Source organism: Camelus dromedarius, chromosome 14 (genome assembly GCF_036321535.1).
Source record: "Camelus dromedarius isolate mCamDro1 chromosome 14, mCamDro1.pat, whole genome shotgun sequence".
In the NCBI taxonomy this organism is placed as follows: Eukaryota; Metazoa; Chordata; class Mammalia; order Artiodactyla; family Camelidae; genus Camelus; species Camelus dromedarius.
Window position 1 is genome coordinate 7,244,112 of NC_087449.1, and position 12,289 is coordinate 7,256,400.

General features: G+C 41.4%; 1 protein-coding gene across 5 annotated transcripts in view; it reads left to right on the plus strand.

Moving 5' to 3' along the window:
* Positions 1–12,289, plus strand: part of MCOLN3 (mucolipin TRP cation channel 3) — a 29,802-nt gene that overhangs the window by 850 nt on the left and 16,663 nt on the right. For 4 of the 5 annotated variants that reach the window (XM_010987166.3, XM_064493384.1, XM_031465501.2 and 1 more), the window contains exons 2-4: positions 2,508–2,737; positions 6,340–6,507; positions 11,910–12,063. In XM_010987166.3, coding sequence (XP_010985468.1) covers positions 2,510–2,737; positions 6,340–6,507; positions 11,910–12,063 — 550 coding nt within the window. In that variant the 5' untranslated portion in view covers positions 2,508–2,509. Of the gene's footprint in view, positions 1–2,507; positions 2,738–4,333; positions 4,410–6,339; positions 6,508–11,909; positions 12,064–12,289 lie in introns of those variants that run through there. The other variant, XM_064493385.1, reaches the window with a different exon arrangement.

Sequence of the window (12,289 nt, forward strand, 5' to 3'; positions counted from 1 at the left end):
GCCGGGACTCCCGCCGCGGCTGCCCGGAGACCCTGCCGCGCGCCGGGAAGCCACGTGCGTGCGGGCCGGGCCCGGCCTGGAACGCCTGGGCGGAGGGCGGCCGTCTGCGTGCGGCCAGGGGCTCGGAGACGTCCTGCAGGTTGCGCTGCCAGCCTCTCCTGACTCGGAGTGTCCCTGTGTTAGAGGCGGGGGCGGATGGGCTTGGGGGCCAAAGCCGGGGTCCCTGCGCTGAGCGACAGCAGCCTCCAGCCGGGCTCGGGTTGTGTGAGCAGCTCGCGTGCCTGTCGTCAACTCTGAGGGTTTTGCTGTTTACATATATTCCCTGGTTTTCTTTAACTTTCTGCAGTTCAGTTTAGTTAAGCCTCTCCCCGCTGTGAATAACTCCCCTCGGTGTGTTAGCTGTAGACTCTGCGAGCATGCCTGGTACCGTGGGCCGCATCTCCACCTGCGCGGCGCCCCGGGCGGTTGTGGAGGCGTGTTGGCCGACACAGTCAGCGGCTAGGGGTCTGGGCAGTGGCAGTTTTTAAAGTGCACCTTCAGAGGGGCTTCTGTGACGTGGTAAAGCTAAGGTTTGCAGCAAGTTGAGCGATCAGCCCTCGTGAAAGAAACGTCTTCCTTCCGGGACAGCTTGGTGCTGAATACATTAATCGTGGTTGGCTCTTTTTACTTTGTTCCTATGGGTACTGTTACACGTCGTGCGGCTCGTTTGTTTAAAGTTTAATTTTCCCCTGTACCAAAATAGAAAGGGCTGAATGTGACCTCAAATCTGTCATTCACCAACATGCTGTATTATTAACAACTTCATTATTATGTTGGAGTTCGTATGCGAGTTTCTGGTGAACATAAAATCATCTTTCTTATAATTCCCAGAGGTAAAGTCTCTTTAAATGCTAGTTTAAATGTCATACCTTGTTGAAGAAGGAAAAAAAAAATGGTTTTGAATGAAAAGCCCTAAGGAATTAACTTTTTCTCTCCATATGTCTTTACCTAAAAGTTACTGTACTCAGATCTTGACAGGCATTTTAACACACACACACCAACCATACTTTAATGAATTCTATTATAATTATTTCATTTTGAAGGTACTGCATATGTTATTGTAAACATGCTTTAGGCCCTGTTGACTCAGTAATATCCTTATTAATCTTTTATTTATCAAGAATTTTACAACTTTCCCCACGGATAGATTTTTATAGCCACTATCTATTGTTTGGAGATGTTGGGTTTGCTAAGAATGTTTTGATTCAGAACCAAATGTCGCATTCTAGACCTGGAAAGCACCTGAGCAGTGACTTGTAAGATATTGTATTAATACAGTTTGAATCCCACCACACCCCCATCAATCTATGAATAGAAGTTATGGTAAAAATTATCAAATAGAGCCAGCCTTTCTAGTCTATAAAAAGGAACTCTACTCTCCTTGGTGGTTTGGGGTATTTTACTTTGAACAGGCTTCCATAATATCAGTATTAGTCTGAGGGAAGATCCAAGGTAGGTTCCAGCTTCTGGAGAGACTTTATCACTTTGGATAAGCTGACTATGAAAGCAATAAAACCAGCCCCATCCTTTTCAAATCGACCGAAAAAATAGGTATGAAGTGCTTTGAAAAGTAAAATGTGCTACGTAAAATATATATAAGGCCTTCAGTAAAAAGCTAGTATAAGTGATGTGGCTGATTGGGATTTGGACTTAAATTGAGATTCTGAGTTCTTCTTTGCAGACCTCCACTGTAAGTCCTCTGAGGCTTCCACTGCCTCTCAAGAACCTTGTTGACTGTTCAGGAAGCTGCTCCATCTGCTGGGGCTGTAGGGAAAGTGAGGCTGTTTGCTTAGTGTTAGACGCTATGCAAGGGCTTTGTTTGCGTTTTCATTGCAGGCTCGCTAGAAACATATGAGGGTGGGTATTCTTATTCCCATTTTGCAGAAGAGAACGCTGAGGCTCAGACAGGCTGAGTGACTTGCCTAAGGTGACAGAAGAGTCACATTGTAGAATCAGGATTAGAAACCAAACAAGATCTTGGTTCTCTACAGCACAACTTCTACCTTTAACTCAATGGTTTTAATTTTTTTTGTTTTAGTAATCTGATGAAACTGTATCTCCTTAGGAAAAGTGACCATATCCATATATCTGCAAAATTTTGCATAAAATTTCAGAGTCCACCTACTTTCTGAAGCCCTTACGTGGGCTTTCAGGACACCCTGCTTTAACTATACGTTACTGAATGAGGCAGAAAGCATATACATACTCTATGTATGTACATGTAATTTTTTATTAATAGCAGCCCTTGAATTTGGTAATTTTCAATTGGGTAAAAATTCACTTAGTAACTGAAGCAAAATGACGTGCTACATTCTAATTGATTCTGTAAACATCAAAAGTACAGTTTAGCACAATGGTGCTTATTTGAAAGCAGATCTTTTGTTTGGGTTTCTTCAACTAGCCTGCAATAGCAATAGAACATTGATTTTGCCTTCACTTACAGTTGTTTTTTCTTGTTTTCCTCCCAGAGATGGCAAATCCTGAGGTCATTGTAAGTAGCTGCCGCTCTCACGAAGAGGAAAATCACTGCACTTTTAATCAGCATACATCTCCCTCGGAGGAACTTCTATTAGAAGATCAGATGAGGCGAAAACTCAAATTTTTTTTCATGAATCCTTGTGAGAAGTTCTGGGCTCGAGGTAGAAAACCATGGAAACTTGCCATACAAATTCTAAAAATTGTAATGGTGACTATCCAGGTAAGCATCTCGGATCATGAGTTTAGTGAAGTCTTCTCTTACTAACAAAGAGGACGATGGATACTGGTGTTTTTCTTTTTTTAATAACTTTTAACTGTATGCATGATAAAGAACAATAAATAAGGAGACATACAATCTTACACCCTTCTCTCTTCAATATTTGTGAAGAAGATTTTGGGGTTTTTTCCCCCTAACTTTTTTCCTTCTCATCTTTCATTAGGCTATAACTTTAGTCACATAATGTAATTACTTTTCAGGAAAAGAATATTTTAATATTTGGCTTGGCTTCCAATCAAGAAGTTTAGCTGAAGGTTTCTGTATCAACTGTGGAAACCAGCTGTTGCCCAACCAGAGGATTCTTTTCCTTCCTAGTTAGTTTCCTGAGAATTTCTCTCTCTTCAGAAACTTCAGGCTGAGGCAGATACTTGGATTCTTACATCCCTGTGATCACAGGAGCCCTGCAGTGGGAGAATGTGGGGCCAACTGAAAAGGAGTAGCATAGGGGGTGAAATTTGAGGCTTCATTTTAGGAGATGTCAAATCTCATTTCCTTGGCTTCTCTTAACATTTTTGGGGGAAATTATATTTTGTGATTCTTTACATATATATATGTATATATATACTTATGATTTATTCTTGTAAAGGTGTGTTTTCTTGCTAGTGACAGTAATTATCTCTTGTTAAAGCAAAAGGACAAAAATAAAAGCAGATTGTAATAGGAAAAATAGATGTGATGATTCAACTTTATCAATACTTTCTCGTGATTCGGTGAAAAATGCATGAGTAAGTAAACAACTGATATTCAAGGAGATTTTTTTAAACTGAAATCGCTAATCTTAACTGATTTTTGAGAACAAATGCTTAAAATTGTTAGAAGCTAAGGCTTTTTCTACAATCAAATGGAAGTTGGTGAAAGTTCTTGTCTAAGTTTCTGATGCTTGATGTCATGTAAAGGAGACTAACATTTGAGTGGTTACCTTTTCCCAGGACATTATTTCATTCAATTTTCATCAGCACTCCTATTGAATAAATACTGGTGTCCTTCATTTCACAGAAGAGGGAACTGATGTTTATAGGGTTTTTAAAAAGCCACAGGACTAGTCAATGGCAGAATCAAGATTTTAGAGGCAGGTGCTCTCTCTCTCTAAGATATCAACATAAAACAGATGCTCAATTCTCAGTATAATATTTGGCAAGTTAGAATTGAAATTCTTAATTTCCAGTTGATAATACATGTATCAAATAGTGAAAAAAACTATCTGTGTTGTTTCTGATAAGTAAGAGGGAAAAACTATATCAGTTGAACATGAATATTTTCTACTTAGAGTGATAGATACCACTTGTGTGTTTGCTGTGTTTGGGGCTAAACATTTTACACCATCATGTTTAATTCTTAAAATAAATCAGAGGTAGGCAGTGGTATCCCCATTACACAGATGAGAACACTGAGGCTTAGTGAGGTAAAATAACCTGTCATAGTCAGGAAACTAGAAGAGTAGAATGGAGACTGAAACTCAGATTTTATTCCCTCTAGGACTTACGTCCTTAATTACTCCTAAATCTTTTAGGGAGCTCATCTAACCTTCCTGTGTTTCCTAGGGTGGTCAAGAGGAAACTGACTAACAGTTTAAGATGTTAAGCCTGTTAGTAATAAGCATATAAAAGGCATTTAGGTAAGTTTTTCAAAGTAACAGGGTTTTTCTTAATTGTGATATTTCCTTAATTTACATTGGCGCAATCAAACAAATATTACATACTTTGTCCAAATGAGCAAATTAGGGTGACTTGATGACAGAGTTCCTCTTTTCAGAGAAAAGGTGGTACTCCTGTTAAGCTGGAGATTTTGTGTCAGGAGCAGCAGCAGCAAAAAAATAGATGTCGAAGATGATAGGCACCCTACTGACAGTTTCCCTGTTCCCGCTGCCTGGCTCAGCCTCTGAATTACAGCAGTTCTCTCTCTGCCAGTGGGCCTCCTGCCTACCACTAGGTCCTTGAGGGCAAGGCTGTGTCTTCTGTATGCTCAGGACCTAGCTCAGTGCCGGCACGTGCAGGTACTCGTGTGCTTGAATAGGTAAAAATGTCTTTGGGAATTCTCTGGAGGCTTTTTGGTCATCAGCTTCAATAGATGTGAAATCCCTGGAATATCAAGTCATCTTATTGGAATTTAAATAGGACACAACTTAAAGAGGCTTTTCAGAAATGGCAGTCGAATTAGGTGGAAAGTGATGACATGTGCGGGGTGCAGGGCGTACATCACAAGGGGACATGAGAGGGGAAAAGCCTGGTCTGCTGTCTGTTTCTCCCCAAACAGACCTGGGTACTTTGTGTACATGATTGGATGGCTAGAGCTTGGATTTAGTCTGTTAGACTTGGGTTCATATTTTGACTATACACTTCCTACTGATATGACTTATAAAAATTATTTAACTTTTCTGAGTCTTTATGTACTTATCTGTAAAATGGGTATATTAGGAACTATACTTTGGGATTAGTGTGAAGAAAGTTCCTGGAACAGTGTATGGCATATAGAGGGTTCAATGTTGTTCTCCTTTTCCATATAAAATATACCTTGCCCCTCACCCTGGGACCTAAGTCAAAGTATATGTTCTAAACATATAGCACGCGTGCGTGTGTGTGTGTGTGTGTGAGAGAGAGAGAGAGAGAGAGATTGAAGTGGTTTGGGAGGGAAGAGAAGGTAAAAGAGAACTTGGAGTACAGTAAGGTGTGGGTGTGATGGGAGAGTGTATGTGAATATGACAGCAGTGCAGTTAAACAACTTTTTTGTGTGTAAATAACTGAGTTTTATGTAAAACTCAGGGGCCAGTCCTGCATGAATACGAAGGATATGTTATCTTAACATACTTTAATTTAGAGACGAGTTGAAAGAATATTTTTATTTTCGGTCTTCTTGTCACAGTTTTGGCAGCTAGCCCCGGAATACAGTCTGGTGATAGGACTTAGGCTTATGTAAGACAACGCTCACATTGTATTGTACACCTGCTTCAAGGCCTTCTTGCTGTCCTGCAGAATTCATGTTAAACTCTTCCACTTAGCGTTCAAACCCCTGAACCATCTGTCTCCAGTTTTTCTGCTCACATTTTTTTTGCTATTTCTCAAATTGAATTATGCCTCAGTGTCCCCCCAAAGTGCTAAGTTCCACTCCACCTTCCTAGCCTTTCCCCTGTGCTCCTCCCATGTCCCCTACCCAAGTTCTGCACATACTTCAGGGTTTCTATTACTCTTTCTTCCTTATGGAAACCTTCCCACTTCCTTAGTCAAAGTTACCTTGTGTCTCTGAACTTAAGAATTCCTAAAGGACTTCTTTGAACTCCTAAAGCTTTTGTTGGTGGGGACAATGTCATAAGTGAGACCATACATGAAAATAAGTGCTGAAAACAGGAAAAGTCACTTTCTTTTGTTTAAAAACTGGAAACCCACCTTATATTTCAGGAAAAATTAATTCACAGCTGCCAAAACTTTAATTTCTATTGAACGTATTCAGAATTAATTAGACATCGAATCTTGAATAGATAAATTGGCATTATATGGAGACCTTTTGTTTCATTACTTTTTCACCCTCTTACTTCTTTTTTTTCTTTTAAGCTGATCTTTTTTGGGCTAAGTAACCAGATGGTGGTAGCTTTCAAGGAAGAGAACACTATAGCATTCAAACACCTCTTCCTAAAAGGATATATGGACCGAATGGATGACACATACGCAGTGTACACGCAAAGGGAGGTGTACGATCAGATCACCTTCGCAGTGAACCAGGTAAGCAGAGTACGTGCATTCTTTACTTGGAAGAAAGATTAGCCTGCAGAATTGTTAGCAATGGGCATAATAGAAACTGACATTCATGTGTACAAGGGTGAATTTTTTTTAATGAAATATATAATGACATGCATAAAACCATTAAAAAATTTTTAATATTGCCAACAAACTTTTACAAAACTGGAAGTTGAGAAATGTTTTAGTTTAGTAACAGAGAGACAGAAACTTCAAAGACTTAATGAAAAGAGTCAGAGCTGGGGCTTGGCATGAGAACTTCAAAGCTTTAAAATGATTAACTATGACCCTGGTTGTAAGTGGTCATTTAAGTCTTCAGCGTTTATACTTTCAGGGGCCCTTAACAAGTACTGAGAATATTAACTTTGCAGAGTGTGTATAGTAACCAAGACCTGAAAGTTCATTTAAAAAATAAGTAAGGCTTTTATGTCATAGATAACAATGATTTTATTGTACCATTGATTAACTACACCCAAAAACGTAAGCTTGTTTTTCATACAGATGAGTCAAATTTCTATTCTGAGTTTCTAGACAATTTGTTTTTGCTACAAACAGTACTTTCTCAAGTCTGAAACCTCCCATTTTGTAGCAATCATTGGAAGCTTTCTTAAAGTCAGTGTTTCCAACCTGGGTTAGTCTTAGACGACATTTCAAAATTATTACAACTCTTCATCAAAAAATTATTACAGTGCAATCATTGTCTTCATTATCTAGCCACAAACCACACACAGTGAGATAAAATACGTATTTGTGTCACTAAGGCTTTCTGACAGCACGCAGATGGTGAATATTGGCCCAAAGTCTTTATAGTAATAGCAGTAAGCCTCATTGTTAAATAGCATTGTCCTACCATTTGTAAGGGACAAAACGGTATAATGCTGGAGATACTCAGCTCTGAGATTCTTGTTTTAAGTTTATTATGTTTACCTAAAAAGATACTCTGAACCTAGTTGGTAGTTTGTTTGGTGGGGGAGTGGGTAGAGGCAAGAGGTAAACAGTTCATTAAATTTTTTCTAAAACATTTTTACCTTTATTAGGAAGCCTAAAAGCAGTCTTTTAAATATAGTATTTGGCATTTAGGCCGCTGTGTTGATCCGATTCCCCTGTTCATTACAGAACTGCACGGAGATTCCTTCTACTAGTCTACAAGTAGATATACTTAATTGGGGTGGGGTTTGCCTAGGGCAGGTGACTCCCCACCGTCTTACAGCAGGCACTTCCAGGCTTTTTTTTTTTTTTTTAACTGAAGGTAAAAAGTATCTTGGTCACGAGGCTCATGAATAAAGTTTTTGTGGTTAATGAGGTCAGTTATTCTACGTGATTCTAGAGACTGGATAGGGGAAAATGTGTATGAAGGAAAGACCTGTTTGCTGTAAGGGAATATCTTGATGGCTGAGGTGATAGACACCAAAGAGAACAAACAGATAAGACGGTAACTTCTCAGCCGTTAGAGCTATTTCCACGACTAATTGGTTTTCTTGAGGAGTGGAGCCCTAAAATGTCATCAGACGAATAGTCAGGGCCTCGTCCTGAGCCAGCGCTGGTTGTAACAGCACCATTCTTTGTTCAGTATACGTGCTTATGCATTTGAATGTCAAAGACCTAGTTATTTTTATACTGTATCCTGGTTTCCTTGGTCATGTTTGGGTCATCTTTACTAGGTTCCTTCTTTCATCTGCTCCTTAAATTAGGGCAGTCCTCAAACGTTTGTCCCTTTCCTGCAGAATTTCCCCCGCTCCGTAGCCTCTACCTTCGCCAAGACAGGTGACTCCTGAGCAGTTGGAGTCACTGACGCTGACACTGCCGCCTGCAGACAGCTCAAAGCACCTCAGAACCGCTCTGTCCAAAGCAGGTTCATAGTCTCTTCCCACCCGCTCCCCAGACCTGCTTCTCTTTCTGGTCAGTTGCTTAGGTTAAAGGTCTCAGGGTCTTGGAACCATTTACTCTTGCAGCTCAGGCATGGTCTATAAATCCCTACTTCTGGTTGGCTTCCCTTCTTCCCCTCCGCCTGCCCACCACTTTCTGATTCTAAAGAATCCACCTGAGATCACAGGTTTGATTGTGCAATGCTCCTCATTGTGTGTATATACACAAACACATTTATATATACATACACACATAACAGTGTTCAGTGCCACACATTGATATATTTATTCCACAAAGGCAGAGGTACACAATAGGCACTCAGATGTCTGTGAATGATTGAATGAGCTCAAAAGACTCATTGTATGTGTCAGATCAGGTGATCACAGAGGCACCACAAAAAATCCATCTATAATAGAGAAGCAACCCGTTTTAGTCTGCCTTACCTTGCGTGCCACACCACTCAGGTAAGGACCTTTAATGTATTTTTATATTGTCTCAAAGGATGACCTGGGACCTATGGATCTGCGTGAAAACCTGCTTCTCTTAAGGCAGAGCTGCAGAGGCAAATGGGGACAGTTGCCCAGCCTGATGAAAGCCCCACAGAGGCTGTAGCCACTTAAGTGCCCCATCTGTCAATCCTACAGGTCCTACGCCTTCCAGCCATAGTCCCACACCACATTCCAGTCCCAGCGTCCTTGACTCAGGCTCCAGACCTGCCCCTTAGCTGGATACAGTCCTAACACTTGTCCCTGAACATTGTTGACTGAAAAAAAAAAAAGCACAACCTAAAAGTTGAGAATTTTGTTTTATTCAAGGACATCACTGAGGACTCTAGCCTGGGAAGGCAGCCTCCCAGATGGCTCTGAGGGACTATGCCAAGGAGTTAAGGTAGGAACCAGGATATATAGGAGCTTTTGCTGGAAAAAACCAAAACCAAAACCAAAACCAAAAACATGTAGTGGTACGTCAAAAGATTACTGCTAATCACAAAAAACAGGTATCTCAGATTGATGGTTTTAGCGCTTTGCTACGTGTTAAGATGCAGGAGTCTGGGCTCAGGGCAATGGTTCCTTTAATATGCATCTTAACTACCTGGGGCTAGTATCCTGTTTTTCTCCCTCCTGACTTCCCCTCAGGTCACAACCTCAGCACCACTGCAGTGGCTGATGGCTTGATGGCAGGCAACACTCTTAGTCCACACCATCCGTCTCTTGCAGGTGCTCAGACCTCCACAAAGAGCCTAATGAGGACGGCAAGGCAGGCAGTCTAGCCGTAGCATAGCTTATAATGTCCGCATGTACCTGAAGCCCTGCACCTTGGATCTTTTGCGTTTCGAGATCTTACAAGATTTAAGACACACAAGTGTCCGTGGTGGAGGGCTCAGATCTTTGGGTAATTCCCATGGGGGCTGCCTCACAGGTAGTGAGCACTCAGAAGAGCTACTGGGCCCCATACAGATGTGACCGCTTCATGACCCCGGCTTGCCTTTCTGGCTTTACCTCCCGTTACACACCCCGCATTCCAGGCACACTGGTCTCCTTGCTACCTTACCACATTCAATATCTTTTACCTCCTTTTTCATTTAATGTACTGTTTACCTCTTACTACCCCCCCCCACTATAAAACTACCAGTTTGGCTCAGAGTAGCTTTAGAAAGACTTAATACACTTATTTCCTTGTATGGAAAACAAACAGCTCAAAACCGAGCATCTCCAGCATTATTCTGTTTCCCCCTATATGTAGGACATAATGCTATTTAACACTCTATGCAGCTTAATTCTGTTCCCAGCCCATTTTCATGTTCCCAGTGCTACCAGAAAGACCGGTGCCACAGTCACAAATCCTGTCCTAGCTGTGTGCCATCCTACTGTGCAAGATTAACTCTAGTGAATGAAGATCTTCTATCCCATCATAGTAATTTTCATCTCACCGTTAATTTGACAAAAATATTTGAGCACCTACTTTGTGCCTCATACTGTTACCTGGAAACTGGGTTTGCCCCTTGGTGGATGTCGAGCCAAAAGACACAACCAAGCCAAAGACTGGGAGAAGGGAGGGTTTATTACTTGCAGCAGGTAAGGAGAACACTGGGGATCTTTCCCAAAGCAGTGTCTCCCAGAACAGTAAAATGGGGGAAGTTTTAAGCTAAGGGTACAAGCACATTCATGAAGGGGCTTGGGTGGTCACAGAGTCCAAGCTGTAGTTGATTGAAGTCACGAGGTTCAGAAAAGGTTAACTTCATCACTCGTTAGGTTCTAGTTGATCTGGTGGTTGAGCACTTCCGGCTAATCCTACTATTGAAACAGAACTGGGAGTCTTTACAGCTGTTAAATTATCGTTGTTATTGTTCCTTCTCTTGTCTGATAACAGTCATTTGTTTCTGCTTCCTTTTGTTCCCTTAAGCTCATTAATTACTGAGACCAGTTCAAGAACCAGCACCATGGCCAGGCTTAGGTCACAAAATGACTTAGGCCAAAGATGGCTTCTCTTATGTCAAGAAAGCCATGCCTGGGTCTCATTCTCTGGGACCCCCTACCCTATTTGCTTACAATACTGTTCTAAGTGCTGGGGTTAGAGCAGTAGACTTGATAAATTCCTTGCTCCATGGAACTCACATTCTAATGGAAGATACGGATTTTAAACAAGTTTAAGCAAAATCACTTGATTTCCAACAGTGATGAGTGCTATGAAAAAAAATTAAGTAGCATAAAATATTAGCAGGGGCCTCAGGGTGGTCAGGAAAGACCTCTCTGGGGACTTGAAGTCTTGGGGGGAATATTTCAGGCTGCAGGAGTGGCAACAGCAAAGGCCCCTGAGGGTGGAAAACACTTAGTATGTTTAAGGCAAGTGTGCAGAGGAGTGAGGGGCAGGAGGGCAGAAACAGGGCGAGATCTCTCCGGGCTTAACAGGCTCTGGAAAAGAATTTTGAAATTTGTTCTGAGAGACAGGAAGCCATGGAAGGGCTTTTAGAAGGGGGATATTGCTATAAAAGTGACTAAACTGTATTCTTGCGAAGATAAAGATTTTAAAAATATTATTTTTAGAAAAAGTTTTGCTGGTTAGCCTGGAACAGTTGTATCCCCTTTCCTATATTATAGTAAAACAAAACTCTGACCTTAGAGGAAATAATAGTTCAAAGATAAATAAAACTTGTATTTCACACTAACTGTCAAAGTCAGTTCCTAAATGTAATTCTTTAAAGGAGAAAAGAACCTCAGAGAGTATATGGCTTAAGCCTTTAATTTTGCATATTATAAAGCAGAGGCTCAGAAAGTTTATGACTTGCTCAAGGCACAGAAGTGAGACTTCAACTCAGAAGTCTAGTTAATTCACGAGTGCCCTTCGCCCTCTGCCGTCCTGGTGCGCAGTGGCTCATCACTTACTCTGCATGCCAGTGTGCCAGCCTCCCCCTGGACAGGAGGCGGGAACCTGCCATCTCAAAGGCGAGGAGGGAGGGGAGTCATGGCCTCACTTCTGCCTGGCTGAGTGCTCCCGACTTCTGCTTCTCCTTCCGGTTGAAGTACCTGCAGCTCCGCAACATCTCCGTTGGGAATCACGCCTACGAGAGCGAGGGCGCAGAGCGGTCGGCTCTGGCAGTCTGCCAGCACTTCTACAAGCAAGGAAACATCTGGCCTGGAAACGCTACCTTTGACATTGATCCAGACATTGAAACTGGTGATGTTCTTCTATAAGCCAGCACCTCCATCTTTAACTCCTTGACTTATACTTAAAATCTGTAATTTCATCTCTGGAAACATTGATTCGGTCTGTGCTACTAGGTCATAGTAAGAACTATATCAAATTATTACGAGTCAGGTACTTCATTATAACTCATGACTCTTAAAAAAAAAAGGAAGTTTATTATTATGCCCATTTTTATAGAAGACTAAAGTGTGGCTGA